This window comes from Balearica regulorum, chromosome 18, assembly GCF_011004875.1.
Source record: "Balearica regulorum gibbericeps isolate bBalReg1 chromosome 18, bBalReg1.pri, whole genome shotgun sequence".
Taxonomy (NCBI): domain Eukaryota; kingdom Metazoa; phylum Chordata; class Aves; order Gruiformes; family Gruidae; genus Balearica; species Balearica regulorum.
This window is the reverse complement of record NC_046201.1, coordinates 12,865,179-12,891,532: the sequence shown is the minus strand read 5'-3', so window position 1 is coordinate 12,891,532 and position 26,354 is coordinate 12,865,179. Positions and strand designations below refer to the sequence as shown.

Here is a 26,354-nt window from a genome sequence, read left to right as displayed (position 1 = left end):
CTTAGTGAAAGATGATGATGAACTGGGGCCATCACGAGAACAAGAAGAAGAGCCAGAACCAGAAGTGATCACTCGGTCCCTGTCCCTGAGTGAGCTGCGAGATATGCAGAAAGATTTCAGCCGCCTTCCAGGGGAGCACATTATTACCTGGCTGCTCCGCTGCTGGGATAACGGGGCCAGTAGCCTGGAACTGGAGGGCAGGGAGGCCAAGCAGCTAGGATCCTTGTCTAGGGAAGGGGGCATTGACAAGGCAATTGGGAAGAAGGCACAGGCCCTTAGCCTCTGGAGGCGACTCCTGTCAAGTGTGAGGGAAAGGTATCCTTTCAGCGAAGATGTCGTATGTCAGGCGGGCAAGTGGACCACTATGGAGAGAGGTATCCAATATCTGAGGGAATTAGCTGTGCGGGAGATGGTTTATTATGATCCGGACAACGCACAGTTGCCCACAGACCCCGATGAAGTCCAGTGTACCCGACCCATGTGGCGAAAATTTGTACGAAGTGCACCATCATCGTACGCCAACTCACTGGCAGTAATTGACTGGAAGAGTGAAGAGGCACCCACAGTGGATGAAGTGGCTGGCCGACTCCGGCAATATGAAGAGAGCCTTTCTTCCTCCCTCGTCTCGGCTGTGGAGAAACTGTCCCAGGATGTCTGGCAACTCAAAGAGGATATATCGTACTCCCCACCTGTACAGACCTGTATTTCAGCTGTTAGGAGTAAGTGTTTTTCTGCTCCAGAGAGGGGACATAGAGCATACACACCATGAGGTATCCTGTGGTTTTACCTGCGTGACCACGGAGAAGACATGAGGAAATGGGATGGGAAGCCCACCTCAACCCTGCAGGCACGCGTACATGAGCTACAAGGCAAGACAGCTGTACAAAGGGACTCTTCCAGAAAGAATGCTGCTCCAGTTTCCACCGGGCAGCCCCCCAGACCAAGTGAAAGGCCAGATTGCACTTCTAATCCTCTTGAAGGGACTTCTAAGTCCTTTTTGCAAGAGGTGAGTAGTGACTATGACGAGCAGGATTAGAGGGGCCCTGCCTCCAGCCAGGTGGAGGAAAGGGACAATAGGGTTTATTGGACTGTGTGGATCCGATGGCCTGGCACATCGAATCCACAAGAGTACAAGGCCCTAGTGGACACAGGTGCACAGTGTACCCTAATGCCATCGAACTATGAAGGGGTGGAACCGATATCTATTTCTGGTGTGATGGGAGGATCCCAAGAGTTGACTCTGTTGGAGGCTGAAGTATGTCTAACTGGGAATGAGTGGCAAAAGCACCCCATTGTGACTGGGCCGGAGGCTCCGTGCATCCTGGGCATAGACTACCTCCGGAAAGGGTATTTCAAAGACCCAAAAGGTTACCGGTGGGCTTTTGGAATAGCTGCCTTAGAAGCGGAGGAAATTGAACCATTGTCTAGTTTGCCTGGTCTCTCGGAGGACCCTTCTGTTGTAGGGTTGCTGAGGGTTGAAGAGCAACAGGTGCCGATTGCTACTACAACTGTGCACCGGCGACAATACCGCACCAATAGAGCCTCCCTGGTTCCCATCCACAAGCTAATTCATCAACTGGAGGGTCAGGGAGTGATCAGCAGAACCCACTCACCCTTTAACAGTCCCATATGGCCAGTGCAGAAGTCCAATGGAGAGTGGAGGCTGACGGTAGACTATCATGGCCTGAATGAAGTCACACCGCCGATGAGCGCTGCTGTGCCAGATATGCTGGAACTTCAATATGAACTGGAGTCAAAGGCAGCCAAATGGTATGCCACAATTGACATCGCTAATGCATTTTTCTCGATCCCTTTGGCAGCAGAGTGCAGGCCACAGTTTGCCTTCACTTGGAGGGGCGTCCAGTACACCTGGAATCGACTGCCCCAGGGGTGGAAACACAGCCCCACCATCTGCCGTGGACTGATCCAGACTGCACTGGAAAAGGGTGAAGCCCCAGAGCACCTGCAATACATTGATGACATCATTGTATGGGGCAAGTCAGCAGAAGAAGTTTCTGAGAAAGGGAAGAAAATAATTCAAATCCTGCTGCAGGCTGGCTTTGCCATAAAATGAAGTAAGGTGAAGGGGCCTGCGCAGGAAATCCAATTTTTAGGCATAAGGTGGCATGATGGGCAGTGTCAGATCCCTATGGATATTATCAACAAAATAGCAGCCATGTCCCCACCAACCAACAAAAAGGAGACACAAGCCTTCTTAGGCGTTGTGGGTTTCTGGAGAATGCACGTTCCGAATTACAGTCTGATGTAAGCCCTCTTTACCATGTAACCCGGAAGAAGAATGATTTCAAATGGGGCCCTGAGCAACAACAAGCTTTTGAACAAATTAAACAAGAAATAGTTCATGCCATAGCTCTTGGGCCAGTCCGGGCAGGACCAGATGTAAAAAATGTGCTGTACACCGCAGCCGGGGAGAATGGCCCGACCTGGAGTCTCTGGCAGAAAGCACCAGGGGAGACTCGAGGTCGACCTCTGGGGTTTTGGAGCCGGGGATATAGAGGATCCGAGGCCCGCTACACTCCAATGGAAAAGGAGATATTGGCAGCCTACGAAGGGGTTCGAGCTGCTTCAGAGGTGATTGGCACCGAAGCACAGCTCCTCTTGGCACCCCGACTGCCAGTGCTGGGTTGGATGTTCAAAGAGAGGGTTCCTTCTACACATCATGCAACCGATGCTACATGGAGTAAGTGGGTTGCACTGATCACACAACGGGCTAGAATAGGAAGCCCCAGTCGTCCAGGGATTCTGGAAGTGATCACAGACTGGCCAGAAGGGAAAGATTTCAGAATGTCGCCAGAGGAGGAGGTGACACGTGCTGAAGAAGCCCCACCGTATAATAAACTAACAGAAGATGAGAAACCATATGCCCTCTTCACTGATGGGTCCTGTCGCATCGTGGGAAAGCATCGAAGGTGGAAGGCCGTTGTATGGAGTCCTACACGGCGAGTTGCAGAAGCTGCTGAAGGAGAAGGTGAATCGAGCCAGTTTGCAGAGGTGAAAGCCATCCAGCTGGCCTTAGATATTGCTGAAAGAGAAAAGTGGCCAACGCTGTACCTCTACACTGACTCATATGGATGGTGGCCACTGCCCTGTGGGGGTGGTTACAGCAGTGGAAGCGGAGCAACTGGCAACGCAGAGGCAAACCCATCTGGGCTGCCCCATTGTGGCAAGATATTGCTGCCCGGCTAGAGAAGCTGGTTATAAAGGTACGTCATGTAGATGCCCATGTACCCAAGAGTCGGGCCACTGAGGAACATCAGAACAACCAGCAGGAAGATCAGGCTGCCAAGACTGAAGTGGCTCAGGTGGATTTCGACTGGCAGCGTAAGGGGGAATTATTTCTAGCTCGGTGGGCCCATACACCTCAGGTCATCAAGGAAGAGATGCGACATATAGATGGGCCCATGATCGAGGGGTGGACTTGAGCATGGACGCCATCTCACAGGTCATCCATCAATGTGAAACGTGTGCCGCAATCAAGCAAGCCAAGTGGGTAAAGCCTCTGTGGTATGGAGGCCGATGGTTGAAATATAAATATGGGGAAGCATGGCAAATTGACTACATCATGCTCCCACAAACCTGCCAAGACAAGCGTTATGTTCTTACAATGGTGGAAGCAACCACTGGGTGGCTGGAAACATATCCTGTGCCCCATGCCACTGCCTGGAACACTATTCTGGGTCTTGAAAAGCAAGTCCTGTGGCGACATGGCACCCCAGAGAGAATTGAGTCAGACAACGGGACTCATTTTCGGAACAACCTCATAGACACCTGGGCCAAAGAGCATGGTATTGAGTGGGTGTATCACATCCCCTATCATGCACCAGCCTCTGGGAAAGTTGAAAGGTGCAACGGACTGCTAAAAACTACCCTGAGAGCAATGGGTGGTGGGACCCTTAAACACTGGGATACACATTTAGCAAAGGCCACCTGGTTAGTTAACACTCGGGGATCTGCCAATCGAGCTGGCCCTGCCCAATCAAAATTTCCATGCCCAGTAGAAGGGGATAAAGTTCCTGTAGTGCACATGAAAAATACGTTGGGTAAAACAGTTTGGGTTATCCCTGCTTCAGGCAAAGGCAAGCCCATCTGCGGGATTGCTTTTGCTCAGGGACCAGGGTTGTCCTGGTTCTGGCAAGGATAGAGTTAATTTCACAAGGAGCCAGGACAGGTGACCCAAGTTGGCCGGGGCTATTCCATACCATGTGACGTCATGCTTACCATAAAAGGGGGCTAGTCGGGCAGGGGCGGGGCTCCAGGACAGGTTGAGCGTCTGGTCGAGCGTCTGGTCGGTGGTCCTTGGATCGGTAAAATCGTTCTCTGTTATCACCCATTGTTACTATCTGTTATCAGCACTGTTGTTGATTGTTTCCCCCTCCCTTGCTGTCCCAGTAAACTGCCCTTATCCCAACCCTCGAGGCTTTGCCGTTGTTTTTCCATTCTCCTCCCCATTCCGCCGGGGGAGGGGTGAGCGAGCGGCGCGTGGCAATTAGCTACCGGCTGGGGCTAAACCACATCAATTATGTTGCAGAAATAGCCACGCTACACAGGTTGATGTGTAGTACCCATCTGTTGTCCCAATGTACCATTCCTGGTTTTACTCCTGCTGCTTGGGAACAGTGATATATTATTGTTGGTCTAAGTTTCTTGGAAAATTTCACAGCAGAGGTATTGAAAAGCAATTAATATTCACAGAAAGATTACTAATTGAGATAGTTTTCACTGCACTGGCTTTTAAATAGCAGCATCTCTTATTAATACCATCACTCCTAATAAATGCAATTAAAATTGTTGACTAATGAAAATTTTAGTGTTAATTTATATAATACAGACTTTATACTTGCAATTAGAGCTTTCTTGATTCTGCAGTATGTTGTTCAGGGAGAGAGAGTGAGACTATCATCTCTGATTACATGTCTGTCATTTAGTAAGAAGAAAGCAATTTTTCAGTCTCCCTTGTTAACATCAACCAAGAGACTTCTCAAAGCAGCAGCAGCCAAAGTTCTGAGGTGGTATTTTAAGTAAGTCACTTCAAAAGTCAACAGTGTTAAAATGTTTTATATAAGCACTTACACTGATGAATCCACTGAATTCAACATTTGCCATTGCATTGTGTTCAGCTATGAGAGGTGCACCAAATATATTTATTGCTGCAAGGACGAGGTTTTGGCAGATCAGAATATATGGCATTGTTCCTCTGAATTTCAGTTTCTCGTGTTCTGTGCTCTGGTTTCTAGTTTTTCACAGAAAGTGGGATATGGCACTGAATTTGGAACCAGGACTGCTGTCACTGACATTTCTCCGTGTTAGTGCTAATCCATACATGGAAACAACATCTGTTGGATCACTACTTTGCTCACACTCTTCACGAAATTCTCAGGATCCTGGGGAGTTTGGCACGGAGGTGGTCATTGCCAAATCGAGTCAGTCCACGCCATAGTTCTCCGGTGGTGTTGCAAGCACTCTGCTCTTCTCTGTGCCTTGTGTGGAGGTGTTGATGAAATTGTGACTTCGGGCAAGGCTTGATTTGTTGCAGAAGCATTTATAGTAATATCTGCAAGTACTTCTCTGCCTATAGCTCTAATTCTGGCCCTAGAGCTAGGCCTGTGAGGAAAGGTGGAGGGATTTGTCCAGCTACAAGATGACAGAGCCAAACTGTCCTTGTTATTGGCAGGTAATGTAATAAGGGTCAACTGTGACAAATTGAAGGTAGGGAGGTTCAGCTTGAACATAATAAAAAAAAAATTTCTTTACCAGAACAATAGTGCAGCTCTACCACAGGGCACCCAGAGGGGCTGAGGGTGCTTCATTTTAGAGGTCAGCATTTTGGTAGAGAAAGCCATGGCTGACCTGATCCAGTGCTGGCTGTAGTACTAGCATGAGCATGAGGTTGGATGAGACATCTCCAGAAGTTTCTTCCAACCATTGCTTCTTTGAGGCTGTGAGTGTATATTCAAGCAATGTCCTGAGTCAATGGCACCCACTGGGAACAGCTTTACAACCTCTTTCTCTCTGTCACCTACAGGCATTCCCACTGCTAAAACTGTGAACTCATTTCTTGTAAGAATCCCCCTTTTCTGATGCCTTGCTTCTCTTATGTTCACTCTTTGTGTTGAAGCACAGTGTCTAACTAAATTCAGTCTATTAGAAAGACCAAAGTTTTACAGTGCTCTTGTCTTCTCATTGGGAAGCCTTTCCAGAGGGAAACCGTGGCTTTCCTGCAGGTTGTAGAGCAGTCTTCTGCCTCATTTGCAACAGCATCGTATCCAAGGCAATCTCTCAGCACTTCTGTCAGGGCATTTGCATGACTTTCAAAGCCCTTTGGCAAATGCGTATTTTTTTTAGTTTATCTGAACAAGGTGTGACACCAGCATTTTTCAAGGAACTTTCTCAGTTGCTTTTCCTAGTGGAGCTGTATGGGATGTGAGCTGCAGCATTAATGGTGCGGAACACCTCTGCCCATCAAGAAGCTTCTGCTTTACTCTGAGTGAGTCCTTCTGTTTCTATAGAAAATAGCTCATTCACTGTCTTTTATACTTCACTTGTCTTTTCCACTTCATGTTCAACTGCTTACAGCTACAGATTATGCAAAATGCTCTGAAGATGTTTGTTTCAGCGAGAATTTTGCTTGAAATCCAGAACAACCTTCCAAGCTGTGCAATACGTTTTGCCTCCACTTGTATGAAAGATAATTTGGATTCTTTACTTCTCTGCATAACATTTATAGTTGCCACTTTCTAGCTACAAAATCTAGCTACATTTTCATTGTAATTATCATTTATTTACTGCCTTGCTCAGCTGTTCTTTGGGACATTCTTCAGCTACCTGTTTCTGCTACAGACTTGTAGCACCGAGAAGTTAATCTCTGTGTGCATTTCGCAAGTATAAATCCAAGTGATTTGATTTTTACAATGGTACAGTATAGTATGCATGTTTGTACAAAGAAAGCCCCCACCCATTTACAGTTTGCACTATGTTTATTGAGATTTGTGGCTCCATGGTCACCACGACTGCATGGTGAAGTCTCAGTGTTGTGGTTTCACAGAGCGTGTGCACCAGGCTATGCAGGTAGAGAGGTGTATGCGCGGGGGAACAGGGAGAGAAAAATAACTGCGTGTGTATAAAGATGAAGACAATTTACATTCCAACTATGAAATCCCATTAAAAAAACGCCAGTTTTTGTGAGCATGGTATGCCTGAGTCTCTGTTTAGCTTTGGATACTGAGCACCCTGGATACAAAAGCACATTTTTCCATCAGTTGTTGTGATTTTTGCTGCACACTTCTCTCTGTGTCAGATGAAGCAGTAAGGAGACTGTTTGCAGACTTGCAGCTCACGGGAATGCCAGCAATGTGCTCTCCTGTCAGACATGGGCTCCAAATTTCCAGCTCCCATCCAAATCAGGCATTTCTGGGATAACTGACAGTTACAAATGCTTGTCACCTGAGATTTTTCAGTTCTGGTTTCAAAACTGGAGAATAGATTTCTTCTCACTTTGGGCTATGGAGAACTGCATTGGGGATGTTGCCAAATTCTTTCATCCTTTCCTGTACGGTCACTTCCAGACTCCCATGTCGCAGCAACGGTGCTGCAGGGAGAAGGACTGGATGCCGTGCGTGGCTTCACTGGCTGGGGAAGGGAGTTGCAGTGATGTGGGTGAGAGCATCAGGAAGGCTGTCTTATGTGCAGCGTGATCGTACAGCTGACATTCTGTGGGCAGCCTTGAGACACATTTCAGTTCAGAAGACCTTCCACAAGTATGAAACTCTCCTCAGTCATATTTCCCTGTGGCCTTTCAAATGGGCCGTGTTGATTCCTGTTCCTGTGACAATGTGCTGACAGCGGAGTTGGGAAAAGGAGAATGGACAAAGTCTGATCCTGGTGGGTTTCTGGCCATGGTTCCCAGGGTCCAGCCATGACCCTTCTGGTGGAGCAAAACATGAGCAATCAGATGTTAGAAAAATGGTTGAGAGGGATGTAGGGTTGTTCTTCTGAAGACCTTCCTTGAATTTTTCTAGGCGCTATCATCCATGGAGGAATTCAGAAACCTGGATCGGGATATTGAGGGGTCTGCGAAACGGTGGAAGAAATTTGTTGAATCTGAGTGTCCTGAAAAGGAGAAGTTCCCTCAGGAATGGAAGAACAAGTCAGCTCTGCAGCGCCTGTGCATAATGAGAGCCATCCGACCGGATCGCATGACCTATGCTGTCAGGTAGGGACACTTCTTTACTATCTCTCTAATGCTCTTGCTTAGCAGACAACTTGGGGGCTGTTATTTCTAGGGAACAGGAGAAAATCGGGAATATGTTTAGATTTATTTATTATAGAATGTGAGTTCTGCAAAACGGTTTCCTATAAAGGAGTCTGCTGAATGACTCATTTCTGAACTCTGCAAGACAGTCAACACGTTTCATTTAACTGGAATTTCTTGCTTAGGGAGATCTAACCCCAATATCACCAACAGTGATGGAGAAGAATAACTAGCACTGGCTGAGGAGCAGACATGCCAAGTCAGAAATGAGCATCATCATACAGGTGTTACATAGCTGCTAGAGTCTTTTAATGATAACTTCCAGAGTTCATAAAGGTCGATTTTGGTTACTAAATCCTTTATGGCTGTTCCTTAGCCACAAGAATAAAGTGTAGGAATAAAGGAAAGTCTTAAGAGGTTTTGTCTTTTTTTTTTTCCTGTAAAACGCAAAATTTATGTGATGCTAGTTCTGAAAGTTGTAGTTGTAAATTATGTAGTGAAGGTAACTAGGCGAGTCTAAACTTTATGAAGGTATGCAAGAGCAATATGCTTGTTCCAGGAGAAACTAAAGGTCTTTCACTCCATTAGGACTTGTTTTTTCCTTCTCTGTCCTAGTAGTCTATGATTTGACATTTCTACAATGTCTCTCATGCTACTGCCTCTCAAATAGTTTATATTGCTCCACCATCTGGCATGTGCGTGTATATGGGTGCATGTAGCAGATTGTATTACTCAGTGTATGAACTAGATTTCTGTTTGTGCTTTAAAATTCACAGAAAAATGCAGATAAGACTGAGCGAAGTCTGCCTATGGTCAATGTTATTATGTATTGTTAAATTAAATACTAAAATTTATCATAATTATACCATTCTAAACCATCTTCTTTTTCATTTCTTACTCTTTTAGGGCTTGACTCCATGTAAGCTCTCAGCTGAAAAGATTGTTTTCCCTGTTGTTTAGTTTGAGTGAAATAAGCTTTTGTCTTTCTGAACTTTTAAGTGCATATTTCATTTAAGCAAGTTTAATTCATTTCTTCCCATCAAAATGATGGTACTCGCATAGCTCAAAAATAACTAGAACATAAAGTTTCAACACCTTTCATATTTCTCTTTTATGAAAAGGTGAGGGAATCCAAGTTCAAAAGCTTGGCTGGATATTTTAGGGTCTGGGCACGTCAAGCTTTTCTGTTTGCACAAGAGTTTTCAAATGTTTTTTTGTTTTGTTTCTTATCTAGAAGTAGGTTAGAACGTAAACATGTGCAAACAGTAACAGTTCACAGCATCTTCCCCAATCCTTTGTTTGTAGATGTTTGTTACAAAATTATTATAACATAGAATAGTCAGACACTAGGCCCAAAAGGCTTAAGAAGAGCTTCTGTTTAGGGAAATCTCATACCCCAAAAGCAAATGTGAAATTATTAGTGGTATCAATGACAGTGAAAATGTGTTTGACTCCCTGGTTCCTCCTTGATAGTATCATACTCCTCAAACCTGTCTTCAGCCTGTCTGCTGTCTGGCTAAGGCAGATACCATTCCCTTAGTGAAGAAATTTGCTGTTCCCAGGAGATCCACCTCTCTGGAAAATACACGAGTCTGTTCATCTGTCCTTCTCATGTCAGTTGGTGAAGTCTAGTACTCTGACATAGGAAGGAAAAGCGGTGTTTGGATTGAGCTTAATACAGGCAGAATTTCTGATAGCCACCACTCAGAAGGCTAATGGTCATCTGATGTCTCATTTTCCTAAGCACTGTCAAGTTGCATTGTGTCTGTGACCCTCCAAAACGCAGGGCATCTTGTAGAGCTCTGGGGAGCTGCATACTCTGACCACGTCAGCCTCAGGATCCCTACTTTAGCCAGTCGTGTTTCAAGATCATCTGCGCGTTAACAAATTTGGATCCCACAAGTTGTTTTGCAGTTCTCAACTTGCAGATCTCTTCCTTTTGTATATCAGTGTGTTGGGTTTGCGTGGCAAGGTTTTGGTAGCGGGGGGCGGGGCTACAGGGGTGGCTTCTGTGAGAAGCTGCTAGAACCTTTTCCTGATGTCCAATAGAGCCAATGCCAGCTGGATCCAAGACAGACCCGCTGCTGGTCAAGGCTGAGCCCATCAGCGACGGTGGTAGCGCCTCTGAGTTAAGAAAAAGAAAAAAACCAACAACCTAGGAGCAGCTTTTGCAGCAAGAAAGAGTGAGAAGATGTCAGAAACTCTGCAGACACCAAGGTCAGTGCAGGAGGAGGGGCAGGAGGTGCTCCAGGCGCCGGAGCAGAGATTCCCCCTGCAGCCCGTGGTGAAGACCATGGTGAAGCAGGCTGTCCCCCTGCAGCCCATGGAGGGAGGATGAGGGGGTGTAGCGATTCCACCTGCAGCCCATGGAGGACCCCATGCCGGAGCAGGTGGAGGCACCTGAAGGAGGCTGTGGCCCCGTGGGAAGCCCGCGCTGGAGCAAGCTCCTGGCAGGACCTGTGGACCAGTGGAGAGAGGAGCCCAGGCCAGAGCAGGTTTGCTGGCAGGACTTGTGACCCCGTGGGGGACCCACGCTGGAGCAGTTTGCTCCTGAAGGTCTGCACCCCGTGGGAGAGACCCACGCTGGAGCAGTTCATGAAGGTCTGCACCCCGTGGGAGAGACTCACATTGGAGAAGTTGGTGAAGGACTGTCTCCCATGAGAGGGACTCCATGCTGGAGCAGGGGAACAATGAGAGGAGTCCTCCCCCTGAGGATGAAGAAGCGGCACAAACACCGCGTGATGAACTGACCGTAACCCCCACTCCCCATCCCCCTGTGCCGCTGAGGGGGGGCGGAGGTTGAAGCCGGGAGTGAAGTTGAGCCCAGGAAGATGGGAGTGGGGGGAGGTGTTTTAAGATTTGATTTTATTTCTTATTCCTCTACTCTGTTTTGCTTAGTAATAAATTAGATGAATTCCCTCTCTGAGTTCGGTCTGTTTTGCTCGTGATGATAATTAGAGAATGATCTCTCCCTGTCCTTATCTCGACCCATAAGCTTTTTGTTGTACTTTTTCTCCCCTGTTTGGTGAACGAGGGGAGTGATAGAGCAGCTCTGGTGGGCACCTGGCCCTCAGCCAGGGTCAACCCACCACAATCAGTTAAATCTGCTGACATTAAATACCTTACTGGTGATCAATGGACATCACAACTAGTCCTAACCTTCCTGTCTCTTTGAGAGTCCTGACAAGTACCTGAGTGCATTTTAGGAGTCAAGAAGTAATGTGGTAGCCTAAACACAGATGACTAGGAGTATTTTAGATACTTTAGAACATCCCTACCTCACTTCCAGCTGCTGTTCAGAAAGGTGCAAGACCCTTTATGTCCCGTGTCATATGTGCAGGCTCCATGAAGATGGTCTAGGAAGCTCTTTGGTACCTAAAATGATCCACCCCTGTACAGGCTTCTTGCATTTCCCTGTCTTGGAAGTTAGGTTTTTCAGCCCATCTTCATAGCAGATCCCTGTGGATATTTGCACAGGTTCTTTTATTCCCTAGGCCTAAGGAGCCATCAGGAGAAACCACTTTTACCCTGACTCACTCCTTAGAGCTTAGGTGGGGTGTCCATCACCAAGAATTGTAATTTCCTCAAGAAGGATTTTGTGGTGCAAATACTTATTTCATCCTTCAGTCTTATTGAAGAACATCAGCAAGGAGATTCTTGCAACACCTTGTGCTCCCATGCTTCCACATCCATGATGAGGTCAGATCAGTCCAGCAGCTGCTAGCAAGGTATAACTTGGTCATGGTGAAGTCCTTCCAAAAGCACTGGTACTGCTGCCTTGAGGGATAGACCTTTAAAACAATGTGGAAGGACTAAAGACTCTGGTAGCTGGCACCTCCAGCCATGGTTATGACACTTATATGGACTCTTCAGATAAAGGATCTTAAGCAGCTGTGGCTTCATGTAACCTAGATAAGCTGTAAGCCAGTCATTGGTCTTGCAGGGTATTTTTGCTTTTTATTCTGACCTTTTCTCAAATCTCACTGTGAATCACCCCCATGAGTACCTTGTTTGAAAGACAGCAAGAGTAGGCACACTTCCAGTCCTGTCTCTGAGGGCAGGCCTTCACTTCCTGCACATGTGGTCCATTTCAAAGTGTCCAGGTCACATTAGTTGTGTTTCTGAATTTCCAAGGCATCATTTCATAGAGCTGAGACTTGATGTAGAACAAGAATGTTGTGACCTTGTATCTGATGGACTTTTTGAAATTTTGTAGACTGAAGCTTTGCAGCAGCTCTAGAAAATCTTGACCCAGAACAGAAACATCTACTTGAAAGAGGTACCAAACAAAGTGGAAGCTTTTTATTTTGCAATCCCTTAGGCATTTCTATTCCAATTGCCTTTCACTCGTCTTTGAAGGAGACTCTCAACTCTCTTAGAAACAATTTGACTGCCTTATTCTGGTATCATCTACCAGGTGAAAACTGGCCGATGTTTATCTTCCCCATGGTACTGAGGTTTTCAAAATGCCTAAATCATGCATCTATGCTAGAAGAGTAATTGCTCATTCTTGGGGTTTGAATATAACATTCCTACCTTTGAATCAGTGTTCACTGTATCCTCTTTTTCTAAAGCAGTGATTTTGGTAAGCTCACCCTGGGGAAATTGAGCCTGGATGTTCTCCGTGCGCTGTATTCTCTTCAGGCAGATGCTGTGGAGCTGATTTTTTTCCTGTTCACTCAGTTGTATTTTTCCTTGTGACTATCATGCAGAGGCTAAAGTACACGTGCTGGATATTCTTAGAGCTCTTCTCTTTTATCTTTCCAGAACAAAGTAATTTTGTAAGTCATCTGAACTTTTTGTGACTTTTGGTGATAAATCTAAAGGAATGCTGTTTCCTCTCAAAGGCTGTAAGGATTACAAAGTACCTGGCAGTTTTCTGTACATTAACTTAACTATTTATTCTCTCCTGAGATACCTTTGTCAGAATCAAGCCCCTACTTGTATTGAACTTCTAAATACAGCGTTGGGCTGTTAGGTCCCACTGTCTTCCCTTCTCACTTGTTTTCATTTGTCAGATATTGGTGTGCTGTGTGTCGTTCTACCCCTATAAAAAGTGCCAAGCATTGCTACTGAATGATAGCTCTGAAGCCCAGCCTGCAGATCCTCTCTAAAATTATTTCATGCCCAATTTTTTGGTTAAGTTTCTAATTTGTTTGAATCAGCAAAATGAAAACTAATTAATCGATTTGCATGGAAATCTGTCTTTTCTGAAGAATAGTAGACTGGCAAAACATTTTTCTTTCTGGCAGAGATTTTGTAGAAGAAAAGCTTGGCAGTAAATATGTTGGAGGGAGATCCCTGGATTTTGCAACAACCTTTGAGGAATCAGGACCTGCAACCCCAATGTTTTTTATCCTGTCCCCAGGAGTCGACCCACTGAAGGATGTGGAGAAACAAGGTAAATAAATCATGTCTCTAGGCATATCACAGCATTGCTTTTTATCTTCTGCATAATTATCTTGGCATGACATTCTTGTTCTGTTTTTTTTTTCCTCATGTCTCTGTAGATAATGGAGTAATCTGTTAAAAATAGATAATTGTGAGAGAATGTGATTGTTTCTTTTTTTTTTTTCTTTTTCTTAAAGGTTTTTGGATTTTAATCTAAAGTTTAAATTAAACTTGTGTCTTTCCTGCATTGCCTGGATTCCCAGTGTGGTTCACACTGCAACGATTTCTGAGTTGGTCTTGTACACAACCTATAATTTACGTCAAAGATATCTAATATGCTGTCAGCTAAAAATAAGCAACAGCTTCCTTTAACAGTCTGCTGGTTAGTGGCAGAGTTTTCAGTTTTTAATTTCATCCTTCCTGAGTTGGTTTTGGTCTGGATGGTCAGATGCAGTGCTGTCAGCTGGCTTCAAAGCCAAAGGGGTTTCTCTAAGGTGCCATATTGGAGAAGGCAGTGATTTCTGTTGTGCGTTGACTGCTGTAGTCAGTGCCTGTGCTCTGAAGCTGCCAATGTGCAGAATTTGCTCTGGGTCACAGCTCCACTGTGGAAGAATTACAATTTTCAGCCTGAACATGACAATTATAGTAGGTCTGGAAACGGGATCACTTCTGACTCTTGAACAGAAGTCACGGAAGTCGCTTCTTTTGAGACTGCTACAGCAGAGGGGCTCCATCCCCCTGGAGCAGATGGGTCAGACACCCTTGGGTACTGCTTTAGGGCTGCTCCAGATTGCCATTCTGCTCATCAGGTGTCTGTTCTCCTTCTCCAGCAATGAGCTGCACATATCCCCAAGACCAGCTCTGATGCTCCCAGAAGTGTAGAGTGTAGTATATTTAAACTGTTTGAAATAGGGTAGGGTAGGGTAGGGTAGGGTAGGGTAGGGTAGGGTAGATGAGAAGAGAAGAGAAGAGAAGAGAAGAGAAGAGAAGAGAAGAGAAGAGAAGAGAAGAGAGAAGAGAAATTTCAGTTGGAAGGGACCTGTAATGATCATCCAGTCCAACTGCCTGACCATTTCAGGGTTGACCAAAAGTTAAAACATGTTATTAAGGGCATTGTCCAAATGCTTCTTAAACACTGACAGGCACGTAATTCATAATACCACAATATATTACCAGCTTTCAGAGATGTTAAAGCCCAGCACAGGCTGAGCCACAGGCTGGATGGCAATTGTCAGTCGTGAGGAGTTCCTGGATTTGTATTGTGTTTCGTGCTCTTTCTGCCCTGACATCAGGTCTCATTATTGTGGGTTGAAGGGGACCCCCCCACCACCACCACCCCGAGGAAGGTCCTATCATGTTTCTGGTTTCCCTTTGGAGCCACACTGTTGATCCTGTCTCTCACTATGTTATTTTCTTGTATGGGAAATGAAGCACAAAAACCCAACCATGAATGGTTTAATTGGAATTGTAAAGATGTGTGTAGTTGAGCACCTGGAGTTAGTCAGCCAGAAAAGTTACAGCAAGTAAAAGTGAAAAAAATCTAATGAAATAAACCCATTGTTTCAGTGCAGCTGCACCAGCCTTAAAGCCTGCCTCGCTGGGGTTTGGATCCAATTCATTATTTGATAGCTTCTCTGCCCTTATTTAAGTTTTATTAAAGTGCAAGTCTGGCTAGATAATTCTTGTGAATGGAAGCTACCTTCTTCTAGATGTTGCCCACTTATGGGACATTCCCTTGGCAACACGGGGAGGACCCTGCAGCAAACACAGTTGGGGATGCAGAGGGGGATGCAGAAGGGACTGTAGGAGGTGGTCTGCAGTGGCTCCTGGCGCACCCCTTCCCATGGGCCCTGCTCCAGCCCACTGACCATGGGCCTTCCCACACACGTTGCGGTGCACCCAGAGGCATCTCCACACCTGCTAAAGCCCATGATGATCCATGAGAAATCTGGAGGGCTGACTGATCTCAGGCTCCAAGAAACCCAGGAGGCCTTGGTCGAGGCCACAAGAAGCTCACACAGATTTCATTTCAGCTGCCTTCTCAACACTGAATGGGTTCCTAACCTTACTGCTGGGTCTAGCATGCACCACATTTCCCCACCGAATGATGTCTTGTTCAAAGCCTATTTAATCAGCAGGAAATTATTTTAATTTCCTATCACTGTAAAATATGTTTCTACACAAGGTTGCAGGGGAATAATGTTCTTTAAACAAGAGGCACTTTGTAATAATGTACGTTTGTGTTGATGCCGCTCTGTAATTAAAAGTAGTTTGGAAGAAGCTACTGCTGTTTTCAGTGCTTTGGAAAGGAGTGTGTGAGAGACAAGATAACTGTTATAAGAAGTGCGATAGCTCTTCTGTGAGGGTTTCTGATAAGGCTGAACTCTGCTGCGCTGCTGCTGCCGGAGCTCAGCTGTGCTGTGTGCCATTCCAGGTAAAAGTGCTGAACATCTCTCTTTTTTTCTTTCAGGGAAGAAACTTGGTTATACATTTAACAACAGGAATCTCCACAATGTTTCCCTTGGACAAGGTCAACAGGTGGTTGCTGAACAAGCTCTAGATCTGGCTGCAAAGGAGGGTCACTGGGTCATCCTTCAGGTACGGTGTCTTTGGAAACAGTCCTGCCGTTCTCCAGGGTTACCTGATGCTGATCACTTAGCGAGGGCAGTCTATCATCCTTATCTGGTGGGAGATGGGACAAGGCATCATCTATGTGTCCAAGAAACCTTCTGTTTCTTGCTGCTATTGATTGCTTTTATCGGGCATTGTCATTTTGGTTTTCTTGCTCTTTGAGCCTTCTGTAGGGTGTGTAGTTGTCAGGAGTCCTCTTGAGGGCAGGTTGTGCCACACTCTCATGCTTTTATTTGCTTCATGAGTCAATAAAGAACTTTGTTCTTAAGAGCTGTTAGACTAGTTCTCTTACTACCTCTCAAAACTTACCATGTATTTAAAATGAGCAATGAGAGCGTGCGCACCACCGTAGGAAAAGCAGAGGCTATCTGCAGTGTTGCTGATTCCTTTATGCATCCCAAAACAGGTAAATGTTTGAGCTCTTATCACAACTTGGCAAAATGGTTCAAAGCCTTTCAGGGTGTGAACGTAGCTCTGTCTTTGTCAAGTGCTCCCTGGAGCCACTTATTCAGTGAGTGCTTGGGTTTGCTAATATGCAGAGTCAGTGATGCCAGCTCTCATTGCAGGTCTTGGGAACCCCTGTGATTTCCTTGATGTGGATTTTATAAATGTTTATTATCTCTGCATTGTTTGGATAAGAATTAGATTAAGACAAAGCTTTGAGTCCTGATCTGAGCCTACAGGCCTGATTTTGGATTTAAATTAAATGCCATCGATATTTTGATCTTCATTTTTACTTTTTTTGCAAGTTCCCTCCACGGTAGACAATGCTGAGCTTTTCAAGAGCTTTTAATACAGATGGCTGCAATACTGGCATCTGCCTTTGAGTTGGTGAAGAAGAAAATATGCAGCTTTTTGAGAAATATTCCATTCAGTAATGCAAAGTGAAGGATTTTTTTCTACAGTGATGGTTAGATCCTGTAAAGGATCTGTTAGGAATGTCAGCTTCCATGTCTGTTGCTTCAGTGCTAGCAGACGAGTACTGTGGGCCTGAAGTATTTTTATTTCATCCGTTCACATCTTCTCTGGTTGTCAGAGCAATCAGTAAGAGGTCTCAGCAGACACTGAAGGTTAAATCAGAAGAGCTGCAGAAATTAGATTTATATGAAAGGATGATTTTGATGGTTGGGCTCACTGGTTTTCCAGCAACACCTGCCAAGTGTGACTATCTCTGGTGGCACAGAGCAGACAGGTTCCCCCGTGAGCTTAGAGAGGAGCTTAATTCAGCTGGCCACTGGCAGGTTTTGATGCAAACTGTGTGGGGCAAACTCAGTGGTCACAGTGGTGGCTGTGAGGACAGGCTTCCAGGTGCCACTGTTAGGTGCCCCCAGGGTCAGTCAATCATCTGGGATTTTCCCTGGTGTAGTCACAAAACTGATGAAACTTTGTACATGTGAATATTCTAGTTCCGTGTTGTGCTTGATTTGGAATAAAGCAATATAGGCAAAATGATTCAAAACAGAGATTAAAGTTCTTTCTACCTTTGTTTTATAGTCATAGACCTTGTGAGCAATCCAGGCAGTGAAGGCCCCACTACAAGCTGGTGTTGTGTGTGTGTGTGTTGGTGGCACTTCACTCTTGGGACAGACTTGGAAACATCCAGCAGATATTTGAGGCAGGCAGTACCATTACTCCCCAGTTTCTGCATTTCATGTCTCAGTTAGGCATGTGGAGTGACAACAAAGCAATGGAACTTAATTGTCACCCAGCCTGGCCAAGATGCTCAGCTCCAAAACCTGCCTCTGTGTCTCTCTTGGTGTTCCTGTCTCTTTCCAAGAGCTGGAGCTTCATGTAAAAAGAGAAAGAGGGGGAACAACCTGAGGTGCTTGATATGTGTCCCCTACATTGACAGACAAGACTCCCCTAGTCAAACAAAACTCTTTTATGTTCAGTGGACATCCACCTGAAATAAAACAACCCTCTGGACAAATTAATTTTTACAAGGCTGGACAAACTGTTTTCACAGGGCTGAAACTCTGACCTCTCCAGATGCTGATAATATCAGTATCCAAATTCATCACAGCAGGAGTCAGAGGGTAAGAGTCCCACAAAGGATTCTCCTGTTATTTCAGTCATAGCTGGATCATAGCAAATATTTGCCATATAGTAGTTTATTTGGCAAGATCTTTCCTGCAAGGCTTTTGATGACAAATACCTTGTAAATGGTTTCAGAAGTGTTTGTAGATCAGCTGCACAGGATCTGGAATGACACATAACTCAATTTACAAAATAGTCCCAGGATTTGTGAGTATTACATTAATAATAAAAGAGAGGACAGAGCAGATCTCAAGAGTCAGTCAGGGTAATTATACCTGGGTTAATCACACTCATTATTTGGAGGCTGTATCCCACCCACAGGACAGTTATACTCAAGCTTCCCATTCGCTTCTGAGCAGACAAAAAGCAACTGTTAGGTTCACTTCTGTAGTTTGCTATCAACTGAACAACTCCTTAGCTCATGTGGAGTAGAGCTCCCCTTCCACCAACTGAATTTGCTCAACTCTGTATCAACTGATACACACGTTCTCCAGGACAAACACTTGATATGATCACCTGGGTGGCTTTTATGCACGTAGTTCATTACTAGTCCTTGATTGGAACCAGAAATAATGATAGTCAAGCACTTTGAGCAATAATGAGTTGGGGAATTAGGTTTGTGGAAATTGGTTGTTAAGAGGCACTGAAACAGCTGGGAAGTCCTTATTGGGTTACAGAAGCAGGATCGCTGTTGTGTTGGGAAGGGGTGCTCTCCTGGGACCAATTCCTTCTCAATTGTATTGACCAGCCAGTGTTGCCATCTGACATCATAGGAGGCAAAATAAAGAAAAGAGCATCCATGTCTCCCCTGGGAACTTGGAAGTTTTTCCACTCACTCTAAAAATGGAGGTTTTAATGAATGACTAATTTTATAAGAGAGAACAACAGAAGGCCACCCCATCATTCATTCCCATGGAAAGAAAATCACTCTGTCACTGGCGGAGCCTGACCAGTGCATCTTCCTGCTCCTGTAGCATCAGGGTTGTACCTGTCTTGTAGCTTCAGCCTTGCTGAGCTCCTGCCCCTGGCCATCACAGTACCCACACTGGTACTATTTGATGACACAGACGATGAAAGAATGAAGTCCATGGATAAAATTATTCTCTTCAAATGCAAAATAGGATTCAACTATTTTGCATTTGGTCCAACTGCAAAATAGGAGTCCCCTATGGCAGAAGTGCAGTTGTCTGAAGGAGAACTTGTTACCTGAGGGCTACAGAGACAAACCCCAGCAAAAGCCCAGCAGCTGCTCTTTGCTAAATTGTTGGCATTGAAGAACTAAGGGTGAGGCAAAACTCCACTGGATATCAGGTTCAGCCTCTGGGTCGCCTTAGAAACAGCTCATAGGTTTGGAGGGTTTTAAATGAGATTTTTCTGGCTGTGATAAGGGCTCAGAATTTGTATCTGATACGTTTACTTTAGGTGGGTACACCATCTAACCACTTGGCACTGAGCTTCCAACATCATCTGTCAAATGTAGTTTGAAGTGTTATTAATGACTGGTGAAAAGGGGTCTGCTGTGGAGGCAGGACAACAATGAAACGTGTTGAAGGACTGAAGGAAGTTTTAACTGGGTTTAGATTTTTGTATTATCACAAAATCACACTTTTCTCAAGACTGTTTTGTGGCCCGGCAGATTTGGACCTGCCTTTTAGGTTAGCCTGTTTTTTAACTATGTTGTCCACAGTCTGTAGCAGAAGATTTAAGGAAAAGGCTGCACAAATGCTTGGTGGTAGCTGCAATGCAGCTTACAGAGCAGATCAAAACAAGGCTCATTCCTTTGGTGACTCTCAGCAGCATGTTTCCCTGTAGAACTGAACATAGGGGCTGTGAAGCTGCTGCACCATACCTGGTTAACACATTTGATTATTACAAGATAAGAGCAGCAGAGAAAGTGGATGCTGAAGCTGTGAGAGCAGTTTTGAAGTCTGTATTCAGGCTGGGTGACAGCAGTCTGTCTGTACCAACGGGCTGGGATGTGCAAGGGAACCTGAGGAAGGTGCACAGCTGTTGACAGACCCCAGTTCTGAAAGTGTTTGCACCCCATGAATGGGAGTGACGTGCACGAAACAGCTCCAAGAATCACAGCTCCTACATGACCAGTTGCCCTCTTCTGTACCTGTCAGTGTTTCTTACATTCTAGTGCTTTTTCATTTTTATTTTTTGAATCTATATTTTTGCCCTCATTAATTTAATTTTCACTCTTTAGCAAAAATGTTTTTCTGGCGAGAAAACAGCAATTTTTAAAATATTTTTTTTTATGCTACAAATATCAGTTCAGTGTGTTTGACTATTCCAGAATGTCTTAAAGAAAAGAAAATGGAAACAGAACAAAGGAAGTTACAGAAGCCAGCCCTTGGCATGTAGGTTCCAGCTTTGACAAATTGACATCTTCTGCCTAAGAAAAGATGTGCCAGAAACCTCTTGGCCAGCTTTGTTGTGCTGTAGGTGGGCCACAGCTCTCTGCTGGTCCCCAGCAGGCAGAAGCCTGCAAAGGTTTGGTCTCTGGTTAGGTCACACTGGCTGTTAACAACAGTTCAAATGGTCTTCGTTTCCATGAGAAAGAACTTGAGACAAAGAGAAGAACCAGAAGTTTCTGTTATAGCAGGTTTTGTCAAATATGCAATCTCACTGCTTTGGCACTCTGCAAACCCACAGAAAACATCAGGAAAAACGGAAATGGAAACAAATGCACATTTTAGTAGCTCATTCCCCCACCTTAATGTTTCTCTCAGGTTAAACTATTAAAAAAAATTTTAATAGTTTTTGTATTCTCATTGCTAAAGTTGGGAGAAATGCAGGTTCTGTCAAGTCACAAGCTGTGGAATACTCTGAGGGTCATTAAATCAGAAAACAGATTTCCTTTTCAAGAGTTTTCAAATGCTATATATTGCTTTTGGCCTGAAAAAACAAACATTCTTCTTTTTTTTTCCCAAGATGTGAGTTGGAGTTACATTTGAGTATTTGGCTGATGGCAAGTAGCTCATTTCACAAAGGCTTGAGGTATTTCATTTGGAAGGGAGTAGCCAGCTCTGGCAGGGAAGGAAAAGCAGTTCCTGTCCTGGAGGTTCACGCGGACCCTTCCCTGAGAGGCGGACGGGCAGAGCACTGCACTGGCGTTCTTACGAGGAGCCTCTCTAGCAGTTCAAGTGCAGAAACCTGGAGGTCCTGGGCATTGCATAAAAGGCACATTCAAGCAGGAGGAGATTCAGCAGTTGGGCTGAACATTTATTTAAAGCCTGTTCTCTCTCTTGCGTTTCTCAGAAGTATGTGGGGGGGTGCAGCTGCAGCAGTGTGACCCCCTGATAGAAGCATGATCTGTGCAGATCCCAATTAAATCATACCGTCCTGTGATGCGAGCATCTCAGCACTGCAGCAGCATCTCTTGGGGCTCTCCAGGGTCAAGGGCTATCACCTCTTGGGACTTCTGTTGGTTCCTCTGTGTTGCCCATCTACCAAGCTGTCTCTTTGGGGCTGGACTGATGGAGAAGTGCTCCAAACCAGGGCATTATCCTCGGACAGGATGGTGGACGAACACAGGGCTGTAGGAGCTTGGTGTTGCACACACATACACACAAAGTTTCGCAGAGACACCAGGCACCACCTTCCTCTCCACAGCCTTCTATTCATTTCAAGGGGTAGCATTCAATTTTAAAGTGGAGATAGAGTTAACTGCCAGTTTGTTACTTGTGGCAAGTTCTATAGCCTTGGAGGGAGGAAGCTACAGCTTCCTCAGCCAGCTACCACAGCTAGGAGATGGCCTGAGGTCCAGGAGGGCTCTGCCCTCTGCAGCTGACATTGGATGGAAGCTTCCTGTGAAGAAGATCTTTCCACCTTGTCTAAAAACCCACAGGCATAGTTGAACAATCTCTCACCTCCTGCTGCGTAGCTGTGTTGGAAGACAGATCCTGCTGCCAGCAGGCCCAGCAGACAGGGCTGTGCCGTTCCAGTAACAGCCTCTTCCCAGGTTGCTCATTGTGATTCCCTGGTCCCTTCCTGGAAAGTTTTGGATGTGAGAGTCTTGATGCCGGCTCTCTTCCAAGGTTGAAAGACATGCTGTCCTTGAGGGCTAGCTGTTTGAAACACCCACACAAACGAACTTTTCTTGAAAACAAGATTTATTAAAAATAGGAGGAAATCAGATCAAAGAGCATGATGTGCTCAACTCAGAGGGACAGATAATCTGTATCCCAGAATATTAAAACTCTGGTAGAAGAAACTGCAAGTCCATTGCAAGTCTTTGTAATGAATCTGTCAAATCAGAGGGTGCCATCTGACTAGCAATTAACAGATTCTTTAGCATCTGTATTTAAAACAGTGGGAAATTACTGGAGCAAATGAATTAATCTAAACTTGACAGTATACAGAATTTCAGAACAAACTTGGAAGGACAAAATAAGTAAAGAATTGTAGGTAAACATATCAAATGTAGTAAGAGTTTGCAAAAAGATGGATCAGGTCTGTTTGATACTTTGCGCTGTGAAGGTAACTGAAGTTTTAGAGGAGATACAGCAACTCTATTTGATGTGGACTGTGGTAGAGCTGCAGAGATGGTGCCACAGAGGAATGCGTCAGGGAAGCTGCAGAAGTTGAATATTGCTAGCACAACTCCTAAGAAACAGTCATGGGGCCAGTCTTGCATAAGACATGACCTTGGCTTAAAAAAATAAGTATTTGTTAATGACTTTGCACTGACACATTATTAAGAGGGGTGTGGGCTGAAATATAATAGAACAGTGCAAGGTCATGTGCTCAGGACTAATAGCAAAGAGAAAAAGAGCTGTTTCAGGTAGGAGACATTCCTGCAATGAAAACAGCAGGTATGGACTAGAAGTGGGAAGTTCTCTGGCTGGCTGAGCAGTGAAGGTCCAGCATAGCCTTCCCAGAGGTGTGGTGGCAAAGTCTTAACTGTTCTTACAAGGATGTTTAATAAATTTATGGGTGGGGTCTTGGCATGGATGTTATGTCTTATTTCCTGTCTTTTCTGCTGTCCAGATTTTGTGGGCACTTCACATCATAGTGTCTGCTGTGTTACCTGAAGGAAAATAGGTAATACCAGTGTGGGATTTTGTGGGAGATCATGCAAACATTAGGCAAGGTGGGAACAGAATAAACAGTGAATTATATGATGTGCCTGTTGTAAACTGGGTTCCTGTGAATAGTTGTGGGCACTGGAAGAATGTTAATCATCTCACCTCCAGTCCTAGGTAGGAAGGGTCTCTGCTGAAGGATATTCTGTGCTTCTCTCTGGGCACTCCATAGGAAGCGGAGATAACCAACTGAGTCTATAAACATTTGAACAGATGAAACCTGGGGAAAAAAACATCTCCTGCCTAGGGTATCCATGTGGAGAGCCTGTCTTCTCACACATCCCTGTTTGCCTTGGTAGGGGTCAGATCCAGCTGCAGCGAGGGCAGCTTCAGCATCTCTCACGCAGCATGGGGAACAAACAGGAGGAATGACAGATCTGTGTGTAGTTGCAGGACTACAGTCTCTTTGGGATCCCAGAGATGTGCTGGGACAGCTCAGGTGAATGAGTGCTGCCATGCACATAGAGCGGCAGGAATGCCTGGGAGTCTGCCTGGGGATGGGTGAGGAGCCAGCTGAGAGCCTATGGGTCAGGATTAGTTGACAGATAATCTGTCTGAGTCTGTGGTGGATTTCTGCCACAGACCACCTGATCAGGGAGAAGAAGTAGATGAGGCTGCATTCAGGCAACTGAAGGAAGCCTCACTTTCACAGGCCATACTCCTCATGGTAAGGCTTCAACCACCCTAATATCTGCTGGTGGGATGACACAGCAGGACACAGGCAATCCAGAAGGTTTCTAGAGTCCATTGATGACAAAGTCCTGGTAATTGAGGAGCTGATGAGGGGAGGTTCTCTGCTGGACCTGATGCACACAAATAAGGAAAACTAGTCGATGATATTTAGGTCAGGAGCGGCCGTGGCTGCAGTGACTGTGAGATGATGGAGTTTAGGATCCTGAGAGGAGAGAACAAAGCAAAAAGGAAGATTACAAGCCTGGATTTCAGGAGAGCCTACTTCAACCATTTCAGACATCTGCTTGGAAGAACTCCGTGGGATATGGTCCTGGAAATGAGAGGGGTCCAGGAGAGCTCATTGGTATTCAGGGATCATCTCCTCTAAGCTTAAGAATGGTTCATCATCGTCATGAAGTCCAGCTGGAGGCCATTCGCTAGTGGTGTCCCCCAGGGGTTCATACTGGATCCTATACTGTTAAACACCTTCGTTGATGACCTGGATGATGGGACAGAGTGCATCCTCAGCAAGTTTGCAGATAATGTAAAAGTGTTGAGAAGTGATTGGCAGACTAGATGGGTGTCCTGCCATTCACAGGGTCATGGATAGGCTGGAGAATTGGTCTGGCAGGAGCTTCATGATATCCAATGAAAAGTCAAGTCCTGCACCTGAGGAGGAATAACCCCATGTACCAGTATACTCTGGGGACCAACTACCTGGAAAGCAGCTTTGCAGGAAAAGGACTTGGGAGTCCCGGTGCCCAAACAGCTGAACATGAGCTAGCAGTGTGCCCTTGTAGCAAAGGAGGTCACTAGTGCCCTGGGCTGCGTTAGGAAGAACATTGCTGGCAGGTCAGGGAGGTGGTCCTTCACTCTGCTCACCTCTGGTGAGACACATCTGGCATGTTGGGTCCAGTGATGGGGATTGTTCAGCCTCAACAAGAGATGACTTTATCAATCATCAGCTCTTGATGGTAGGGAGTAAAGACTGGACTCTCTCAGTGGTGTCTAGTGACAGGACAAGGGCTTATGGGGACAACTTGAAATATAGGAAATTCCATTTAAACATAAGTACAATCTTTTTTACTGTACTGGTGGTCAAACACTGGAAGAAGTTGCCCAGAGAGTTTGTGAAGTCTCTATCCTTGGAGATATCCAAAACCCAGCTGAGCACGGTCTTGGGCAATCTGCTCTACCTGACCCTACTTTGAGCGGAGGGTTAGGACTAGATGATACCCAGAGGTGTCTCCAGCCTCAGTGAACTGTGATAATCTGCTTTCCCACTGCCAAGTTAGCCATGAATATCATTTCTCTGATGCATGTAGTCTCCCTTGTGCAGGGAGGAAAGCACTTTGCACATCAGGGAGCTCTAAGCTATGAATTAGCATAAACTGTGTCTGCTCAGTTTCCCTCTCTGGCCCTACTTGAAAGCTTTTTGCTGAGACAGTGACCATCACAGTCACCAAATGATGTTTACCAGCCTAAAAGCAAAGAAACAGTGAAATTTGTTTACATGTTTACAGATGCATATCTGAATGAACTGATGCAGGGAAAAGATCAGACATTAGATATTCCCAATTTAATTGTAGTCTTCATCCATTAGCCAAAATGTCACTTCCCTCTCTTTGTGATCAAGTTAATTTAATTCTTGAGCATATTTCCATTTTCATAGGTTGTTGCTTCACTGAATCAGGTTCATGTACTAAATTGAATAGCAGTGAGCTCCTGGTGCAAAACTGTATGAGATTCAGACATTGGAAGGGCCCTTCTTATTGCATCATAAATACAATGGAGCCTTTTTCTGTGCAGTTCACAACTGGTCCTAGCTACACACAAAAGAAATATATTGTCCTGTATAAGATATATTGTCCATTCGAGGCACACATAAGCATTTGGCACTAAGCTACTGCTTCAGGAAAGAAGACAGTTTCCTTTCAGCCACAGTATCTTTTAATTCCTAGATATATAAAAAAGGAGAAATACCCACTCTACCTCCAGTTCTTCACGATTTTTGGACAAATACTCTGATGGAGAAAGGTATTGGATTTCAGACAGCTGTTTTCCTTCCTGCCTCATGTCACAACAGCTATTCCTGTGTTTTTCCAATTGCAAATCCACTTACAGATCAGCAAGTAGTCCAAATATTGATTTGGGATGGAATTAAGTGTCTGTTGGGCTTTCAGTACCTTTGTAACTACTGCAGTCGCAGTTTTGTTGTACAACTGCTCTGGAAACCAATGTTTCAGGACATATTTTGGGTTAAA

The 26,354-nt window shown here is 45.1% G+C and overlaps 1 protein-coding gene across 3 annotated transcripts in view; it reads left to right on the top strand.

The window, feature by feature from the left end:
* The window catches only part of DNAH9 (dynein axonemal heavy chain 9), a 214,267-nt gene that overhangs the window by 156,219 nt on the left and 31,694 nt on the right, over positions 1–26,354 (top strand). For all 3 annotated transcript variants that reach the window (XM_075770400.1, XM_075770399.1, XM_075770401.1), the window contains 3 exons: positions 8,037–8,230; positions 13,522–13,670; positions 16,131–16,258. In XM_075770400.1, coding sequence (XP_075626515.1) covers positions 8,037–8,230; positions 13,522–13,670; positions 16,131–16,258 — 471 coding nt within the window. The remainder of the gene's footprint in view (positions 1–8,036; positions 8,231–13,521; positions 13,671–16,130; positions 16,259–26,354) is intronic.